The following is a 21,252-nucleotide window of genomic DNA, read 5'->3' on the forward strand; positions in this document are numbered from 1 at the left end:
CTTTCCAGCCTTCCTACCTGCGGGGACCCTGCCTGGCACACCCTTCTCCTTTAGTTCCTCTTTGTGAATCCTATCCAGCTCAAGCTCAACATTTCTCATTTATGCTGTCCATTCTGGCCCACCAAGCTCCTTTTTTCTCTGACTACTCTTAGCATTAAGAGATTTCAGCTACCAAAACCTGACAACGATGCCACAAAAAAAGAAAACTATAGGCCAATATCACCGATGAACATAGATGCAAAAATCCTTAACAAAATTCTAGCAATCAGAATCTAACAACACATTAAAAAGATCATACACTATGACCAAGTGGGCTTTATCCCAGGGATGCAAGAATTCTTCAATATCTGCAAATCAATCAATGTAATACACCACATTAACAAACTGAAAAATAAAAGCCATATGATCATCTCAATAGATGCAGAGAAAGTCTTTGACAAAATCCAACATCCATTTATGATAAAAACTCTCCAGAAAGCAGGAATAGAAGGAACATACCTCAACATAATAAAAGCTATACATGACAAACCCACACCAAACTTTATCCTCAATGGTGAAAAATTGAAAGCATTTCCCCTAAAGTCAGGAACAAGACATGGGTGCCCACTTACACCACTACTATTCAACATAGTTTTGGAAGTTTTGGCCACAGCAATCAGAGCAGAAAAAGAAATAAAAGGAATCCAAATTGGAAAAGAAGTAAAACTCTCACTGTTTGCAGATGACATGATCCTCTACTTAGAAAACCCTAAAGACTCCACCAGAAAATTACTAGAGCTAATCAATGAATACAGTAAAGTTGCAGGATATAAAATTGACACACAGAAATTCCTTGCATTCCTATACACTAATAATGAGAAAATAGAAAGAGAAATTAAGGAAACAATTCCATTCACCATTGCAACGAAAAGAATAAAATACTTAGGAATATATCTACCTAAAGAAACTAAAGACCTATATATAGAAAACTATAAAACACTGGTGAAAGAAATCAAAGAGGACACTGCTGCTGCTGCTGCTAAGTTGCTTCAGTCGTGTCCGACTCTGTGCAATCCCACAGATGGCAGCCCATCAGGCTCCCCCGTCCCTGGGATTCTCCAGGCAAGAACACTGGAGTGGGTTGCCATTTCCTTCTCCAATGCATGAAAGTGAAAAGTGAAAGTGAAGTCGCTCAGTCGTGCCAACTCTTAGCGACCCCATGGGCTGCAGCCCACCAGGCTCCTCCATCCATGGGATTTTCCAGGCAAGAGTACTGGAGTGGGGTGCCATTGCCTTCTCCAAAAGAGGACACTAATAGACGGAGAAATATACCGTGTTCATGGATTGGAAGAATCAGTATAGAGAAAATGAGTATACTACCCAAAGCAATCTATAGATTCAATGCAATCCCTATCAAGCTACCAACGGTATTTTTCACAGAGCTAGAACAAATAATTTCACAATTTGTATGGAAATACAAAAAACCTCGAATAGCCAAAGCAATCTTGAGAAAGAATGGAACTAGAGGAATCAACCTGCCTGACTTCAGCGATCAAGACAGTATGGTACTGGCACAAAGACAGAAATATAGATCAATGGAACAAAATAGAAAGCCCAGAGATAAATCCACGTACCTATGGACACCTTATCTTTGACAAAGGAGGCAAGAATATACAATGGAGAAAAGACAATCTCTTTAACAAGTGGTGCTGGGAAAACTGGTCAACCACTTGTAAAAGAATGAAACTAGAACACTTTCTAACACCATACACAAAAATAAACTCAAAATGGATTAAAGATCTAAATGATAGACTAGAAACAATAAAACTCCTAGAGGAGAACATAGGCAAAACACTCTCCGACATAAACCACAGCAGGATCCTCTATGACCTACCTCCCAGAATATTGGAAATAAAAGCAAAAATAAACAAAAAGGACCTAAGTAAAATTAAAAGCTTCTGCACAACAAAGGAAACTATAAGCAAGGTGAAAAGACAGCCTTCAGAATGGGAGAAAATAATAGCAAATGAAGCAACTGACAAAGAACTAATCTCAAAAATATACAAACAACTCCTGCAGCTCAATTCCAGAAAAATAAACGACCCAATCAAAAAATAGGCCAAAGAACTAAACAGACATTTCTCCAAATAAGACATACAGATGGCTAACAAACACATGAAAAGATGCTCAACATCACTCATTATCAGAGAAATGCAAATCAAAATCACAGTGAGGTACCATTTCATGCCAGTCAGAATGGCTGCTATCCACAAGTCTACAAGCAATAAATGCTGGAGAGGATGTGGAGAAAAGGGAGCCATCTTACACTGTTGGTGGGAATGCAAAATAGTTCAGCCACTATGGAGAACAGTGTGGAGATTCCTTAAAAAACTGGAAATAGAACTGCCATACGACCCAGCAATCCCACTTCTGGGCATACACACTGAGGAAACCAGAATTGAAAGAGACACATGTACCCCAATGTTCATCGCAGCACTGTTTATAATAGCCAGGACATGGAACCTAGATGTCCATCAGCAGATGAATGGATAAGAAAGCTGTGGTACATATACACAATGGAGTATTACTCAGCCATTAAAAAGAATACATTTGAATCAGTTCTAATGAGGTGGATGAAACTGGAGCCTATTATACAGAGTGAAGTAAGCCAGAAAGAAAAACACCAATACAGTATACTAATGCATATATATGGAATTTAGAAAGATGGTAATGATAACCCTGTATGTGAGACAGCAAAAGAGACACAGATGTATAGAACAGTCTTTTGGACTCTGTGGGAGAAGGAGAGGGCAGGATGATTTGGGAGAATGGCATTGAAACATGTATAATATCATATATGAAATGAATCGCCAGTCCAGGTTCTATGCATGATACAGGATGCTTGGGGCTGGTGCACTGGGATGACCCAGAGGGAGGGAGGTGGGAGGGGGGTTCAGGATGGGGAACACGTGTACACCCATGGTGGATTCATGTTGATGTATGGCAAAACCAACACAATATTTCAAGTAATTAGCCTCCAATTAAAATAAATAAATTTACATTAAAAGAAGAGAGATTTAAGCTGCCATGCATACACTTCTGTGTAATATTTTACACATTTTTCACTGAAAACTCTTTCTCTTCAATAAGCATAAACATCTTGACAGTGGTGACTCTCCATTCATTCCTTTTTTCATACGCTCCCACAGTATTTCACCCAATACTAAGCACATGGGAAACAGTCAATAAACATATTAAATATTTTTTAATAAACTGAGAAAAGATATTTTGGAATAACACAAAGAGTGGTGATGATAAACTTATAGACGGATGTTGCTAAACAAAAGGAAATGGAGTATAAATCTTCTGAACAAAACCCTCTTTTAAAACAAAAGGATAAAGTACTAAGTTATGCCCTTTCTTGGTTTAGATAGGTTTCCTTATATCATCATAAAGTCCTTGCTTTCCAACAGACACGGTTATAGCAGTTATACTGATTTGTATTACATCCCTAGTAAACATAAATTTGCACTGTGTTCCATTTGCTATAGGATCAGAAGTTTATGTCAGGTGCACTGTTCCTTGCCGTTTAAAAGTTTCAATAGGTTATTGATAAGAATGAAGCTATATCTCATCTTCAAGGCAAACAATAATGAATTTTAAAATCCCATTCCTGTTAATATAGTCATTTACTTTATCTTCAAATTGCATTCTATTTTAATGCTTGATTTGTACTTTTGTGTATGGGTTATCATTTTTTGTATTAGCATGCAGTTGATATGTATCTTGTACAAAATCCACTGCTATAAAAATATTTTTCACTATATCAAAAACGATGTTTTCCAAAATAATAACTTTTAAAGTTATAAAAGCTCAAGCATTTAACTGAGAACCTTAGATGCTATGGTAACATCAGAATGTTCATTAGATTAACATGAAGGTAAAACTGTCAAAATACTGTATTAAATATTAACTGAAGTCAAAGTTCCTCCATTTTACCTTTAATTGTTTGACAGAAGTGTGAAGAATAGTCAGATCTTTTATTATTATGTCTTTGGATTCACAAATCTTCTTACTCAGAGTTACCTGGATAAATTAGTGGTAGCTCTCAAGTACAGTGAATTTTGAGTATGTTTTGCAGAACATTCAGGTAAAACAAAAGTAAAATCTGAGCTCTATGAAATACACATCCAAAACATTTAACTTACCTCCAGTAGATGAGAATACCCACAAGAACCACTAGACAGATAAAAGTCAGGGCCGACACGATCACAAGGGGTATAACTGCCTTCTTCTCGGATTCCAGCCCCTCAGCTAGACCAATACGAGACTCATGGCTACTATTACTGGCCTCTGTAGTCGGAGAAAATTGAGAAAGTTGATATTTAAGCTTGAGGAAAAAGCACAACATTTTTCAACCGAATAACTGCAATCTTCTTGCTGTTGCTTACCTTTAAAATTTCTCTGACCCAAAGCTTAAAAGTAAGGCAGTTACAAAATAAATGAGTCATAGGTGTGAAATATACTGTGTGGGGAATTTAGTCAATAATTATGCAATATCTTTATGGTAATAGACTTATTGTGGTGATCAATTTGAAATGTTCAGAGGTATCGAATCACTATGCTGTGCAGCAAGGACTAACCTGGTGTTACAGATCAATTACACTTCACAAACAAACAAGCTCATAGAAAAAGAGAAAAAAAGGAAGGCAGGCTATCAGAGCTCAGGAACTATAATATCCAGCAAAGACTGGTAACCAGGAAGCAAAATATTGCCTTGAAAAGCTTGTGAAAGGAAACTAAAGTATTAAAATAAAAACTATTCAGTTTTTTAATAAAAATGATCCAGAAAAACAATGCTACTTACTGAATCACCATATATAATCTTGATTTCCCAAAATGAATTGTAGTGGAAATATTTTTCATCCCACAGTTAGGTAAATAATTAGGAGCAATTAATAATTTAATAAAGAGAGACTCTTAGGATAACTCTTCTTACATTAAGATAACCCTTCAATCCAGCAAACTATTTAAAATTTAGACATTTTGAATTCCCTTATTGCCAACTGTTTTTTTCTATCAAAAATAAAAATACTTTTGCATGTGAATTGAAGGAATGCACAGATCTAAGGCATTCTTTTTAAATACACAAGTGTAAATTATGAAAAAGTCTAAATTCTGTCCTTGGGTTATTTTAGAAGATAGCAAATAACTATTTTTTTGTGACAAATCAGGTACATTTTTGTTCTAGAACTTTAAAATCACTGCAAACAAAGCTATCTTTCTAAGTTGTTAAAAAACGTTTTAGAACTTCAGAGTGTCAGTGACCAGTCACAATTCCTCCCTTCTACTTTGAGGTATGTGCAGTGGGAAACCAAGATGATTGTACATCAGAACCCTAACAGGATGCTACAACAAGCTGACACCGCTACAAACTAACAGTCCTTATCCTGTCCACCTGTAGGATCTCTGGAGTAATTAAGTTTAAATTCCTCATCAGAGTCTACCTTGCTTCCAACATATATGGTACATCTGGTATAAAAGTACCTTGGTATACTAAGTACCATACTCTTAGTGATAGACAATGGGCATTAATTTAATTGAAAATACTATCAATTTAATGGAAAATATCTGAGGATAAATTTGACAGTCACAGATTCATAAATAGAGCACTGAAATATGTCTAACTGGAGAGAACTTGAGAGTTAAAACGATAGACTCCTTCTGTAAAGACAGGTGATGCAGAAAGGGTCAAGAATTTAATCCACATATAGGAAATGCATCAAAGGATTATAAGTGGCAACCAAATATTCCAAGATGTGTATTTTTATAATTACAGAAGCATTTGTGAGAAAAAAATGGAATTCAAAGTTGTGACTGGAAATAATGAAACTGTTTAAAAAGTGGGAATATTGTAAGTCAGTTGATCCTTGAGCTGTAGTTAATATTCTTATGAGAGAAGGCTAAACTTCACCTTCTATTACATTAACCATACACTCTGGTCATTACCTACTGTGGGGAGACTTATTCAGAAGCCTAAGTTTGAATGCACTGGTATTGCTTTATGAAATTTAGGAAAGCATTTTGTTTCATACACAATTGTCTTCCCATTTTTTTCCTATTGTTACAATAGAAATAGTTTGTGGTTAATAAAGGAAATAATCCACTTAGCAAAGTCTCTGGTACCTAGAAATTACAAAGGAAGGTTAGTATTATTATCTATTTCAGTCATTCTTGAAGTAGGTCCCCCAGAATAGTGGCATCGGCATCACCTGAAACTTGTTAGAAATGTATATTTAGGGCCCTTCTTCAACCATCCCAAATCTACTGAAAAAGAGACTCTGTAGGTAAAACTCAGCAATCGATGTTTTAACAAACCCTCTGGGTGATTCTGATCCACATTAAAGTTTAAGAACCAATGATGTACATTAACTTACATACAAAGTGAGTTTATATAATTTCACTAGTCTTCAACGACCACAAATATTCATTGCAGTAGGCACATAGCTATATGTGTGTATATATATGTATTTAGATGTGTACATATCTCATTTATATAGATGTATGTACATACATATATATGAGATATGTCTGATCAAATATGTGATACATATGTCAGATATATAACACATGAAATATGTAACAAATCACAATATATATATATGTCATGCATACTATATACATGCATTATACACACACATGCACACACTCAGAATCTTGTATGTAGACTTTACTCATAAGTTCTCTGGGATGTCTGATTTTAAAACAAACCTTTTAATTAGGGAATTGGAATGATAAAGCCAAGATAATTACATATAATGAAACCTAAATATTTTATATGAGCTACCACATGAAAGTAAAAACAATCAACTGGCTGCTTTGTATACTATAATGAAGAGCAACTAGTTATACTGCTTTTTATATTCATTAGTTGACACTAAAATATGTTTGGATATGGCTCCATAGTATATATGAGTTACCTAAATAATAAGGCAAGAATGTGCTAATGATTAGGAAATAAATAAGAATAATATTGGTTTACAAATTAAGCATTATTTATATTTATATATATTCTACTGTTCTCAATCATGAAAATGTAGTCTCTAAGAGACAGACACCAATGACACATGTTTCCAGTCTTAGTTTTTTTTATTAACTTCCTGTGTGACCTTGATCAAGCAGTCTAGTATCTTTAGGACTCAGTCTATGCATTCATAAGTTGCAGGTACTAATATCTGTCTTATCTATATTATTTTGAGGAGCATGTCTTATAAATTATTCTACATTCTAAAAAATAGGTAATAAAATGGTAAGTTTCAGAATTAGTCTATATGCATTTGATAGAGAGGCATTTTCAATTATTGGATAAGACAAACTACATATGATTTTTTAGATATGTTTTAAAAACAGGCAAGAATTTTCCCCTATATGATCTTATTTATGTCATCAATTACATTACTTGATGCTGTTAGATGTTATATTCATATTGTTTTCTCCTCATCAGTAGGAAAACATCCTCAAATTAAATAAATCTAATTAGTGCATTGAAGAGAAAATACAGTAATTTTAGTCAGTAATTTCAGGTTTGACATTTTATAGTATATAGTCTTTTCATAACAGATAATCTAGCAATAACATATAGATGATGTCACTATAAAATAAGATAGAAAAATGGATGCATTCCTGATGTTTTCTTTTTAAATCAATCTAATAAAAATTAAAAAACCAAAAGAACTATAATTGAAGCCGGATAACAATTCATATATAAGGCAATACTAATGAATATGGTGACCCATGTATTATACTTATTTTCACATAACAGAGTTTAAGTGTTGAAAACTGGAATGCAATGCTAAGTAGGTATCAAATCAGAATGTAAAGAAACTTCTCTATCAAAATGTACACGCTTTTAATTGCTGCTGCACTGAAGGAAAAGTACATAACTCATTCAAGGAAAGGAAATAACAAAGAGGAAAACTATCCTAATAAGACTGGTATCTATGTTCTGGATTTTAAATACCTACTTTTACAAAATAATAGTGCAAGATGTTACTTTATTTTTTGACTCACTGTTGAGATTTAAATATTTTTCATTGTTTATTTAAAAAGATGCCTTAAAATATAGTAAAAGCAAATTATAAAACTTAAGATCAAGGCAATGAAATTATCTAGTATTTCATATTCTTAATGGCACTGAATTTCCCCTTTCTGCACCGCCCCCCGCCACCCCCCGGCATCTAAAGCAAACATCTGTATTATATATACTGCAAGCAATCTGCTGGAAGAAACATCTGGCTATAAATTAGTTTGCATAAAATACATTAACAAATGAAATGCATTTCTACAGAAAATGTTCTTGTGTTGTACACCTTGTCATACAATACCTATACATATTATGCATATTAATGGCCATTATCTAACTTCTTAGAAAGGTATGTAACAACAAGTATAAAGTAGAAGGTATTTTGTTAGTTCACACTGCCCTCTTTAGGCAATGTTAAGGTAATCAAAGAGACATTCTTTAAAAATTAAATCTTAAAAAAATATCTTACCATTAAACTTTCAAAACATAGCAATAGAACTTTTTTCTAAAGTCCCCAATCTGATGTGGATGTCCAAAATATCTAATTGCTTTCCACTGAGTGGGTCAGAGAGAGACACATATGTCGTATTATATCAGAGTTTGTAATTCGATATTTAGTTGGCAATGTAATTTAGAATACGCATAAATATCAAAACTAAAATCATCCAAAATACACTCCAATCTATTATTTAAAAAGCAGTGTACTAAAAATGTATTATATACACATAATTGCTCTCACATATAACAGGCATCTTGTGGAATATGAAAGAATTGACAATAGAAATCATCTTATCTGTTTTGGAGAGAGTTAATCTAAGGATAAAAACACATTCAGTATTTCTTTGAAATAATGAAAAAAATCAAATTTTAAAACCTGTAAATTGATTTATAAATATCCTGACTTTTAAAAACGATGGCCATTTTACCAAATACCTCTTTCCAAGATTTTTCTTTTTTTTTTTTTGAGGCAGAAAGCCATCACACCTCAATCTATCCTTTGGATTCGTAACTAACCTGCCTCTGAAATGTTGAACACTTCTGAATGCCCGCTAGTAATAGTCGGTGTTGAGGACTGTGGGGATCCAGGAGTTATTTCTGAGTCACCTGTTTCCAGTACCCCATCACCATCTTTTTCATTAATATCAGGAAAACTGAAATCTGTGGAAGTCTCATTATCATTAAGGCTATCTGAGGCACCTTGCCCTGATCCACTCTCTTCATCACTGGTAAGAACTGCCCAAGCGTTAGATTCTGGACTGAAAGGAAGCAGGGTACTGTGAGTCTGAACATCATTTTCCTGTTTTCCATCATTGCGCTTCTGGGGTGGCACATTTGTTGGTGGTGATTTATCAGGACTTCTGTCCATATCAGTCTGATCGTCTGATATGACACCTGTGATTCTATTTCCTTCTTCAGAATTCTGAGATAGTGCATATGAGATTGGGTTATTCTGATCCACAGAACTGTTCTGCTGGGTGTCTGATTCATTCATCACCTTTTCCTGTGATTCTCTATAGGAGAAGCATGACATACACCTATTGATGGATAAGCCATCCTTATCTCTGTCATCATAATCATCATCACCGTAATCATCAATATCACCATTGTCACCACCACCCACCAAATTGGCATCAGATCGGGCACTTTGAATTGGCTCAGAAGTTGTTCTGGAAGGAAACAGCAACTTGGTTGTGGTTACAGAACCATCCTTGTTGGGAGAAATGGCTGAAATGGAAACATACACATTTCCTAAAGGGACAGAAGGATCAGCAGTTACAACTGGATCAGAAACAACTGTAGGAATACCAGCCAATACCTCATCGGTGACAGGGCCCTTGGTGGAGGTGAAGACTTCATCAGAATAAACAAGCTTATTTATAAGCGTATCTGGTGGTGCAACTGATAAAACAGGAGTAGCAAATGCATGCCTTCCTTCTGGAGGAAAGGCCTGGTTAAGCTCCAAATTGGCAGTTTGGAACAACTCATCATTACTGTACAATGAAGGTACTGTTTGGTGGGAACTTTCGCTTTTATGCAAAAGTGGTTCAGAATATTTCTCACTTGCATAAGAAATGGTTAAAACTTGAAGTGAAGCAACATGCGTATTAGGAGTAGATGATACATCAGAGATTGGTACAGATGGAGAGTGCAGCGTATTTTCCCTTGAAGCGGCACTGGATGCCATGAGATGTGGTACTGTAGAACTAATGTGATCGACCTTGGGGGTTTCAACCACTATTGGGTCACTAGGCACAGCTGGCAGAGCAGTTTTAAGCAACAAGTCAACACCAGAAGCCTGAAAGGAAGGTTGCAGCAATACTTCAGTACTAAAAGAAGCTGAGGGCTCATAAACTAAGAGCTGAGTTGAAGGAGATAACATTTCACTAGAAGTAGGGTCAGAGGATGCTGGCTCTGAGTGTGCACTAAGCGCAGGTTTAAGTGAAGTGTCACCAAATGCTTGAGATACAGCGTGTGAAGACTGAACTGGAAAGTTATTTTCTGGAATTTGACTAATCTCATGATCATAAACCTTAGTGGCAGTAAAAGCAAGAAGCTCTGGGAGGATGCCCTCTGGGCTAGAAGTGGAGGCAGAGGATTCTTGTAAAGAGGCATTCAATGTATTTACACGATCATATGGGTCAGGCATGACTGTGCTTTCAGAGGGGTAAACCAGGTCACTGAAAGAAGAAATGTGCCGTTCTGTCTCCTCTCCGTGTATTCTGTCACTTTTAGAAAGTAGCTTGTTATCGTCACCAGACATAGAGGTTGGATATGTAAATTCAGCTACAGAAACGGGTGAAGATATGTTAAGGGCTGTCAGACCGTCTGTGTCAGGCACAAAAAATTCACTATCAGAGGAGGCTCCAGACCACTCCCCATCACCAGAGAGCCCCTGAGTGGGCTGCAGCAACAATGCGCTTGGGGTTACTAAGGGAGACTCGGGCATCGGTAGGTGGTGACTAGGACTGCTAGATAAGGAACCCTGAACAGAATCACGCCCAGGTACCGCAGAACTGTCAGAAACCCTGAAGAGGTGTTGGGAGCCCTCCTCATTAGTTAAGGCATAAGAAGGTTCAGGCCCTGAAGAACGTGCATGCATCATGACATCACTGCTGGATGCTTCAGCTGGAGAAAACACAAGCGTTTGATAAAGAACAGCAGGCTTGCTAGCACCAAATTCCAAGGTCTCCGAAGCAGCACGCGTGGTGATCTGATGCGACACGGCATCAGAATACGGAGCAAGGCTGGGCTCTAACAGCAAATCACCCCCAGCCACCGGCAGAGAAACATGCAGGGACCCCTGATCGCTCTCAAGAGCTGCAGTAACTTGCGGAAGGATCTGAGAGATCGTATACACACGGTGAAGCAATTCACTACTGGAGGAAGCGGAGGAAAATGGGAGCAAAGGCGCACCATCATAGGAAGACAGGATGGATTCGACTGACACACCGACACTGGGAAATACAGGTGTAGCATGCAAGGCCCGATCACTACTTGAAGCAGCAGGGGTAGTGTTGAGGGTCTGGTTGTCAAGCAACAAGGGGGTGACTAGAGGAAAGACTTCACTACTGTAGGAAGGTTGGAGAGATGCCTCACCATTGTACACTGGTTGAGTTGTCTGCGCGTGTACCACGTTGACGGTGGGGACCGAATGGTGTTGTCCGGAGGACGGAGTAAAAGCGTGAGGTGTCACCTCAGTGGGAAAGTACGCAAAGGTAGAATACTGTGGCATTCGCACATCTGAGACCGAGGGACCCTGTGACAGCAGTGGGCCTGGAGGAGAGGATTCTGTTGTCTTCTCAGATTCGTCACTATCCACGTCGGTGTAATTAGTCTGGAGAAGGCTCTCTCTACCTGACCCGACATCGGGCAGTGTCGTCACGTCTGTCGTACTAGGAAACCACACATTTCCATCAACGGAAGGATCCTTGAGAGATTCTTCCGAACCTGAGGAGGCTGAATCTTCTGAAGCATTTCTCGCAGATTCTGGGATAAAGACATCGTATGTGACGACCTCTGGGTTTTCTGAAGGAAATACACCGCCATGGGGTGTGTTCTCAGAGACGAATGGCACAGCGGAAGTTGCGGGACTGGAGCCGGAAGAATCATCGGCTCCTGGATCGAGCTTGAAACTGGTCAATAAACTCTCTTCCTCACTGATATCAGTAGATACCTCTTGCGATTCCGTCGTAGAAACTGTATCTGAATATTCCACCGTCCCGGACAAGTTCATCTGTGGAAATCGGAGAATGGTTTTAGAGTCGTCACTTGAAGAGGCTGAAGTGCCTGCCAGAGTGAGAGGGGGAGGCTGGGTCACAGTCTGTGAAGTCGAAGGAACGTCTTTTTCTGGGTCTAATTCAGTGACCGGCTGGGAAGTGGAATCTAAAGATATGTTGGGAATATCACTCTTTCCAGAGAACTCGCTTCCTCTTGCTGGGGAGCGGTTAGTCTTAGCCTCGTTGTATTTGGTCCCCACTCGGTTGTAATTTGTTGTGGTAGGAATCTGAGGTTCCTTTCTCCTAATCTGGTTTGTGGCACCGTCTCTACCAGGATTCACAGCAGTGTCTCCTTCCATGTCCTTTCCCTCTTCTTCCTTTGAAAAGCAAGTAAGATTTAATGGGATATAAGGAAATTAGAGAAAAGTGATTTTTTTTTTTTTTTTTTTAGTTCTACCAGTGTATTGCTACCAACCCATCTCCCTCCACCCTTCTCATGCACGCGTGCTCAGTCATGTAACCCCATGGACTGCAGCCCTCCAGGCTCCTCTGTCCATGGACTTTTCCAGACAAGAATATTGGAGTGGGTTGCCATTTCCTTTTCCATGAAATCTTAATAATATCTTAAACTGCATTATACTGTGATTCTTCACTCGTGGGATTTTGGAAACTTCTCATAAAGCACCACCCCTCTAGAAGACACGCCTCTATCTTGTAACCAGTATTATCCACACTTGAGGGACAGTAATTCAACTCAACGAAAATATCTTATGGCTGCTTCTTAAAATTTTACTTTATGGAAGTAATTAATAGATATCACAGCTTTGAAAAGGAGACACAGTGTAGTGGTATTTACTTACTGAGAGTGTTATTTAACATGGCATTTATTTTCTTGTGTTTATATTTCTCTGTTTAGTTCATCTGGCCACAAGCTAAATAATAATTAGCTTCTTGTAAAATGGCAATAAAACAACTTATTTCAAAGATCAAAGTAGTTGTATATTCAGACTATTTGTATGTATTCAGAATACATCACAATTTTAAAGCTATCCTAACAGGAAAGTTTAAGACTGGAAGAGGTTTTTGGCTTTGTTCGTTTTTGTTTTAAATACTTTTCCCTAGGAGTTCATCTTAAACCTAGGCAGACATTTTTAACGACTGGTCAAAATATGGGCCTAGTTCTAGTCATTTAATTTTGTGTTTCCTTTAGAAATACCACTCAGGTGACTCATGAGCACTTAGTTACTATGATGGCCCAGGAGTGATCTGGCTAGAGGTTAACCAAAATCCATGGTCTCTTTTTATTTAAACTGTATATATTATAATATGTCTAAATCATATGTTTAAAACATTGAATTGCCAAACATATTAAGATATGATATTTTTTGTTCACTTGGGACATGAATTTGTCAGTTTCATAGCACTGTCGTCTATTAGATCTTTTAAGGTCACGCTCCTTGAAAAAAAGAAAAAAATGACCAAGTACAAATTGGTCAGTGAGAACCTGACCAATATCAGTAGAAAGAATCTGAATCTTAAGCCATGTGTGCTCATGAGCTTTTGTCTCAGACACACAGAAAGCTACATGTATGAAACAGAAGATTTCAAGCTTAATGACTGCATTGTTATCTACAGCTTAATTATTCAGTTGGTTTAAAGTGGTTTTTTAATCTTAAGGCATATGCGACAATCCTGAGAAGTGAGTCAGCCTTAATGCTCTGGATTGTATTAATGCTAAAATGGATATTCTCTTAGATTCTCCAGATCCATTTCCTCCCTAGTAGTATTCCTTGATAAAATTTTGCATTCTGATTGATGCCATGTTCACAAGGACAACTAGAAGATTTTACCACATAACTTCCTGAATAAATATTCTTCTCATCTTCAAGCCCCAAAACTTCATGCAAAAGGAAGTAAGAACAGTTTGCCTCGGCTCACTCTTGGTGGAAAACACTCTTCTTTCCTTAGAAGTTCTTACAAACATTTGCTTTATAATTTGATACAGTTTTGGTGAAGATCAGTGTTAACCTTAGCAATATGTAGTTTCTGAATTCTTTCTCACTTTTCTAAATCTGGATACTTGCCAGTTTTCTGGTATCACACCACACTCTTACCCTCTACCAAGACATTTAAACTTTGCTCTATTTGCTCTATTAAAATTTGCTCTGCTCTATTCAAACCTCCATTTTCTTCTCTCCTCATTCTCAGCAGATGGTTTTCCTGATTACAGAGGCAGTAGAAGCCACCAGACAAAAACTCAACTCTTACTAGCATTAAAACATCAAAACCCACCAGGACCAACCAAATCGACCTCCGCTCTTCTCATCCTGTTGTAACAGAGTTGTTGTTCTACTTCCTTTCTAATTTCTGCATTTGTGTTCAAATCCATTCTCTATCATCCTCTCAGGAATTAAACACAACTATTTCCCTCCACTTTGTATTTTCAATTTTGCTTTCTTAAATGGATCACTCTTACCAGCTAAAACCCAGATCACTCCTATTTAAAACGAGCATAATGGAAAATCTCCTATTCAACGCCTAGTATTCATTTTACCTCTCCCCTTTTCTTCACAGTAAAGTTCCCAAAACACATGTCATCTATCTTCTCTATATCCTCTGACAATTTCTTTTCTTTAGAACTTTTATTTTTTGGTAAGTTTTTTTTTTTTTTTGCTTCATTGTGCAGCATGTGGGATCTTAGTTCCCTGGCCAGGAATTGAATCCATGCCCCCTGCATTGGAAGCGCGAAGTCTCAACCACTGGACGACCAGAGACTAGAAGTCCCTGATCTGACAATTTCTTTCAAATTCCACATACCATTGCTTCTCTTCCTCTTTGCTTATTATCCCACACAAACCTCCTTTATCATCCTCCTACTATAAGCTATGTAGACTTCTATAACATTGTTCTTAAAACATAATGCCAATCACCCTTTATTCTGTTACATTTTTGGGGAATAAAAACTATACACACACGAAACACAAATTTCTCTTTCATCACTGTGAGATTCTTAGAATCTGAAGAAGGTGATGGACCTTTCATTAATCCAGCCAACTAAGTCTTATACATTTCTATGGGGTCATACTGTCTCATGTCAACGTTTCAAGAAGAACATAAGATTCATGTTCTATGATTACTTTATATATATATATGAAAAAACAAATATTTTAATGGACACTGTTTCCCAAGATTAAGTTATTGTGAATCTTTCCTCCTCTATGGTTTTGATATGGATCACACCTGTTATCCTTTATGATATCTATTAAAATTTTTTATTGAAAAGCCTTGATTGTGCTGGAGATAGTTTGTCTTTCAAAGTCAGGCATTCCTATTGGAAGAAAACTTGAGGAACATTCCCGAAACTATTCATTTCCACGTTGTTGTTGTTGTTTACTTGCTCAGTCATGTCTGACTCTTTTGCGAAACCATGGACTGTAACCTGCCAGGCTCCTCTGTCTATGGGATTGCCCAGGCAAGAATACTGGAGTGGGTTGCCATTTCCCTCTCCAGGGCATCTTCCCAACCCAGGGATTGAACCTGCATCTCTTGCATTGGAAGGCATATTCTTTACCACTGAGCCACCAGGGAAACCCATATTCAGGCTTAAAACCATTACTGATACATTCCAGGTGTTTGCCAACTTCTATCATTCATTCCTGCATGAATCAATGAAGGTGAATAGTGTTATGAACTGTGTTTGTGTCCCCTCTAAATTCACATGCTGAAACCCTACCCTCTCAAAGTGACAGTCTTAGGAATTGGGGCCTTTGGGAGTCAGTACTAAATGAGGCCATAGGTGGAAGCCTCATGAATGGGATTCATGCCTTTATATTGAGTCATGAAAGGTTGCTTCTTCTGTTCTTCTCCACCATGTGAGGACACAAGTATGCAGTCTACAACTGGAAGGGTGTTTGACACACATCACACACACACACAGATATGCTTAGCTGAATTCTATTGTGAACTCTTGGTGAAATGTGGACTGCTCATTTTGCTAAAATAGTCCTTTGTAAGAGAGAATTGCCATAAGATAAAAAATCACTGAGATAACGGTTCATGTGAAAACACAACCTAACCACTATTTACAGCTAGACAAGAATATTCGTTTTCACAAGTTATCAGCTCATACACATATATGCACTAATGGACACATTCCTACTACCATTAACAATAGAAAACCTGGATTTAACATATTATCTCAGTTCTGGTGAATAGCATATTTGGGCTTAGGATGAAATATAAGATACAAACAGTCATTTTCTCTCTATTTCAAAACTTACGACAATGTTAAAATTTATAAATATCCTTAAAGGCCCATTTACTTCAAGGACCTTGTGCTGGCAACAGACTTTATAATATGCATAGTCCAAACAAAAATAATCAAATTAAATGGGCAAAAGAATATATACACTTTATATTCTGGTTCACATTTATTATCAATCTATCAATCACTGGTTAAGTTAGTCAAAAATAAGCTGTAGCGACATTATGAATTGCTTAAATATTACTTTAGTTTGTTAGAAACATTTAGAAAATGAAAAAGTTCCAATTTGCAACTACAGTTCATAGCTATCATTATTTTTAAAGTCCATCATTTTTCTAATTATCAACAAACCTTTCCTATCTCTTTTTAAAAACTATACCAATTAAAGTGTCTTCCAACTTCTTCATAAAACTCATGTTATTAATTATACATTAATCTACAAAGCTCAGCAACTAGTGCTACAAACAATGAATCATGCATGCAACACGAACTTTTTATTAATGCAACATCTGAAACCTAACCAATAATTCAAAATAGACTTTTTAATATTTACGCACTTGAATAAAAAATAGCTATGATACCTTGATTATTTCTTCAGTTCCAATTAATTCGGGAAAGAGGTCAAGTTCTACAAAATTAAAAACAAAATTATTAACATTTTTATTCAACTATTTCAGCTTTATTGGTCTACTTTTGGATGGAAAGAGAGAAAAGGAAAAAAAATAATACTGTTAGCTTGGAAAATACAGAATTGCTCAAAGAAAATTTCAAATTTCAGTTTCCAATACTGCTGAACATTACATAACACAGCATTATGTAAACGAACAGGAAACTGCACTCAAAACCTCGATGTCTATCCTCAACTCCAACTCCTTTCCCTATTTCCACCCCAGCTATGATTGAAACTAAGAAGGGAAAAGAAGACAGTGAGACTGATATTACTGGGTGCAAATAAACCCAAGTAACTTTTCATCAGTGCAGACTTACTGCTGATAAAAGCATAGCTGGGAAAATGCCAGGGGATAAGTGACAGATACTCTTATTCAACTACTTATTCCTTAAGGTCTTCTTCTGACTGAAGGTCAAATAGTTATTTTTTTTTAATTAATTAATTTTTGGCTGTGCAGGGTCCTCAGTTGCTGCGTGAGGGGCTTTCCCTAGTTGTGCGGTGAGCAGAGGCTACTCTATAGTTGCGCTGCATGGACTTCTCTTGTTGCAGAGCATGGGCTCTAGAGCATGGACTTGGTAGTTATTACACATGGACTTTGCTCAGAAGCATGTGGAATCTTCCCGGACCAGAGATCAAACCCACGTTCCCTGGATTGGAAGGAAAATTCTTAACTACTGCCCAACCAGGGAAGTCCCAAATAGTTCTTTTCACTCTTCAGATTTGGGCTTATACGTATTTGTACACAGGGTGCTTCCCCAGGTAGAAGCGAGAATGTTTTCTAGCAGGTCCAGCCTGGATTGGCAGCAGGAAGGACAGACCAGAGTGATTCCCATGACTTCTTCCCAGGGATACACAACTAATACTGCTTATGAAAGGAATGTAAGGACCAGGATCATTTAAGTCTGACTTTCCCAACTGGACAGAATCAGCATATTTCATGTTGCTGTGTCGTGCTTAGTCGCTCAGTTGTGTCTGACTCTTTGCGACCCCATGGACTGTAGCCTGTCCATGGGGATTCTCCAGGCAAGAATACTGGACTGGGTTGCCATGCCCTCCTCCAGGGGGATCTTCCCAACCCAGGGATCAAACCCAGGTCTCCCACATTGCAGGCAGATTCTTCACCATCTGAGCCACCAGGGAAGCCCATGAATACTGGAGTGGGTAGCCTATCCCTTTTCCAGGGGATCTTCCAGATCCAGGAATCGAACCAGGGTCTCTGGCACTGCAGGCGGATTCTTTACCAGCTGAACTACCAGGGAAGCCCAGTCTGATGATAGCTTAATCCTAAAACAAGACCCATCAGTAAATGTTAGAAAAGATGAGGAGCTACCAATAGTTCTCTCTCTCCAGTAAGGAATCTAGGCCCTCTGCCAAGTTACCAAAGGGCTTGAGGACCACTTATCCTCACTCTTCATCCAAGCTGCATCAGGGAGACAGAAGTCAGAGTAACTATTAGGGCTTGAGCATTATTACAAAGATACCTTTCTTATTCCTATTATTTTAGAGAATCTATCCCATCTCCAAAGTTTATGCTTTTCACTATCCTAAAGCTGTTTATGTTCTATTTTTTTATGCCTCTATAGATCCTCAAAGGAAATGCATGTTCTACAGAATTTTCAAAGGCATAAATGAACTAACATTAAGTATTTATCAAATCCAGGCCTCCTTTATCCTATAAACTGTATTGGGTTTATTTTCATGAAAAAACTTCTAGGTACTAAGAAATGTAAAACTATAAAATACAGTAATATGCTTGAATTTTATTTAGAAGAGAATTCAAGTAAAATATAGAAGCCCAGCCCCCATGAAGTTTTAGATAAAATTAATACTACTGACTAGTTAAATATTTTAAAGTTACTTACCCTGAACAATTTTTGGTGCAATAAAAATGAAAATAGTCACTGTAAACAGTCATATCTTAAATTTTAACTCTCAATTATTATTATTTTCTTGTTAAAACTAACCATGAATCTGACAACTTTCATTTGGATCTTTAGTGTTCTCCTTTTTCTATTTTTGTCACCATGAAACCTCTTACTCACCCTGTTTTTCATGTTATTTAGTCTTTACTTTTAAAAATTAAAATGATTTCAATAGTCTGATACAACTGTGTCTCTATAACCTTCAAGGAAACCAATATAATGTGAATTTAAAAACGGGATTCAACTTAACTGTGAGAGAGAAATAAAAAGAACTTTTAATATGATTTTCTAAAAATTACAATTAGAGAAGTTCATGCATGTAAAAATCTCCAATTTCAGTATATGAGACAATACATAATTTTATTAAAAATATTTTATATGGAGTCACAGCTTTTTATGTACTTTAAAAATACTTTAATATTAACAAGGGCAAATCATAGTCAAATACTATTTTGAGATACATATATATATATATAGTACTCTCGCCTGGAAAATCCCATGGACGGAGGAGCCTGGTGGGCTGCAGTCCATGGGGTCGCTAGGAGTCAGACACGACTGAGCGACTTCACTTTCACTTTTCCTTTCATGCATTGGAGAAGGAAATGGCAATCCACTCCAGTGTTCTTGCCTGGATAATCCCAGGGATGGGGGAGCCTGATGGGCTGCCGTCTGTGGGGTCACACAGAGTCGGACACGACTGAAGCAACTTAGCAGCAGCAGCATACACATATATATTATACTTTAGATTTTATTCTGTTAAGAAGCTACAGAAAAACATCTCAATGAGAGTCCATTCTCTTCAACATGCTTACAGAGGTGTTTTTAAAAAATGGCCTAACTTCATTTAACTTAACATACTTGTAATGACCAAAGGTGATTCTCTTATTAATTGTCAGGTTTGGGGTAGAGTGTATATAATTATCACATTAAGGACAAATTTTTTCTTTCAGTACTCTGTGTGCACTGCATTTGATTAATTGTTATCCTTTAATCAAAGAATAACTTAACTATATAGATTATAATTCCCATTAAGCTAAAATACATAATTCTACTTAATCATACTGTCTATGAGTATGATCAGCGAGTTCTACTATAGCTGGCTTTGCTGTTTATTGCAATAAGAAGTTTCCTTTAGGCCCCCTCAGGCCCTAGGAGCAGAAGCCCTTTGATCTCTTTTTATTTCATAGCACACTCATGGGTGAATTAGGTGTAGGTGCCTTCATGTTGGTATGTAAAAACCCACTTTGAAGGATCTTCCTTGTGATTTCCTACTAGACTCAGATCATTTGAATTGACTGAAATACTGGCGTTGTCCAGGAATTTGCCCTGCCCAAAATAACCCAGAAGTCTTCTGCTGAGACTCCTAAGAACAATTTTGAAATAAAATAATTTTAAAAGATTGCTTCTAACTCCCTGGAGAATCTGAGCCATACTCCTGGGTCTGAAAGTTCATAGCACTCAAGGTCTAACTGCTGACTGATGAAGGTCTCAGGATGGGTCCCCACTGGCCTGCTGTTGTTATTGTTAAGTTGCTAAGTCGTATCTGACTATTTGCGACCTCATGGACTGTAGCCCACCAGGCTCCTCTATCCATGGAATTCTCCAGGCAAGAATACTGGAGTGGGTTTCCATTTCCTTCTCCAAAGGATCTTTGTGATACAGAGATTGAATCCTTGTCTCCTGCCATTGCAGGTGGATTCTTTACCACTGAGCCACCTGGGAAGTCCTTTGGCCTGCTGCTTCCTTGCAAATAATAACCAACGTTTTAGTGGTCACCAGTCTGGCTCAGGCACTACTGGGGTTTACAGAATCTTCTCACTTCATCAAAACAGACCCCAAGAAAGCTGCAAAAACAGCCCAGTAGTGAAGACTGTCAATATATTTTTTTTTACTGAACACTTAAAATTCACATTTATGGGATAACAGAATAAAACCTATGGGTCATTCTGGTTCTGTTAGATTTTCTAAAAGAGCATGTTACTCAACATTCCACAAAACAAAAAAGCAACACTGATGTAGGTAGGCAAGCAAGGCTTATTTAATTGTTTAAAGGTTTTCAGCCAAGTTTCACAGTGCGAAAAGGCAAAAGCAATGTAAACTGCAATCTTTGTAAAGGG

The 21,252-nt window shown here is 37.4% G+C and overlaps 1 protein-coding gene across 2 annotated transcripts in view; it reads right to left on the reverse strand.

The window, feature by feature from the left end:
* The window catches only part of PTPRZ1 (protein tyrosine phosphatase receptor type Z1), a 208,595-nt gene that overhangs the window by 40,644 nt on the left and 146,699 nt on the right, over positions 1-21,252 (reverse strand). Inside the window, exons 11-14 of one of the 2 annotated variants that reach the window (XM_070368777.1) lie at positions 17,125-17,171; positions 15,137-15,139; positions 9,077-12,656; positions 4,188-4,332 (exon numbers count right to left, since the gene is read on the reverse strand). In XM_070368777.1, the coding sequence (XP_070224878.1) occupies positions 4,188-4,332; positions 9,077-12,656; positions 15,137-15,139; positions 17,125-17,171 (3,775 nt within the window). The remainder of the gene's footprint in view (positions 1-4,187; positions 4,333-9,076; positions 12,657-15,136; positions 15,140-17,124; positions 17,172-21,252) is intronic. The other variant, XM_070368778.1, reaches the window with a different exon arrangement.

Source organism: Bos mutus, chromosome 4 (assembly GCF_027580195.1).
Source record: "Bos mutus isolate GX-2022 chromosome 4, NWIPB_WYAK_1.1, whole genome shotgun sequence".
Taxonomy (NCBI): Eukaryota; Metazoa; Chordata; class Mammalia; order Artiodactyla; family Bovidae; genus Bos; species Bos mutus.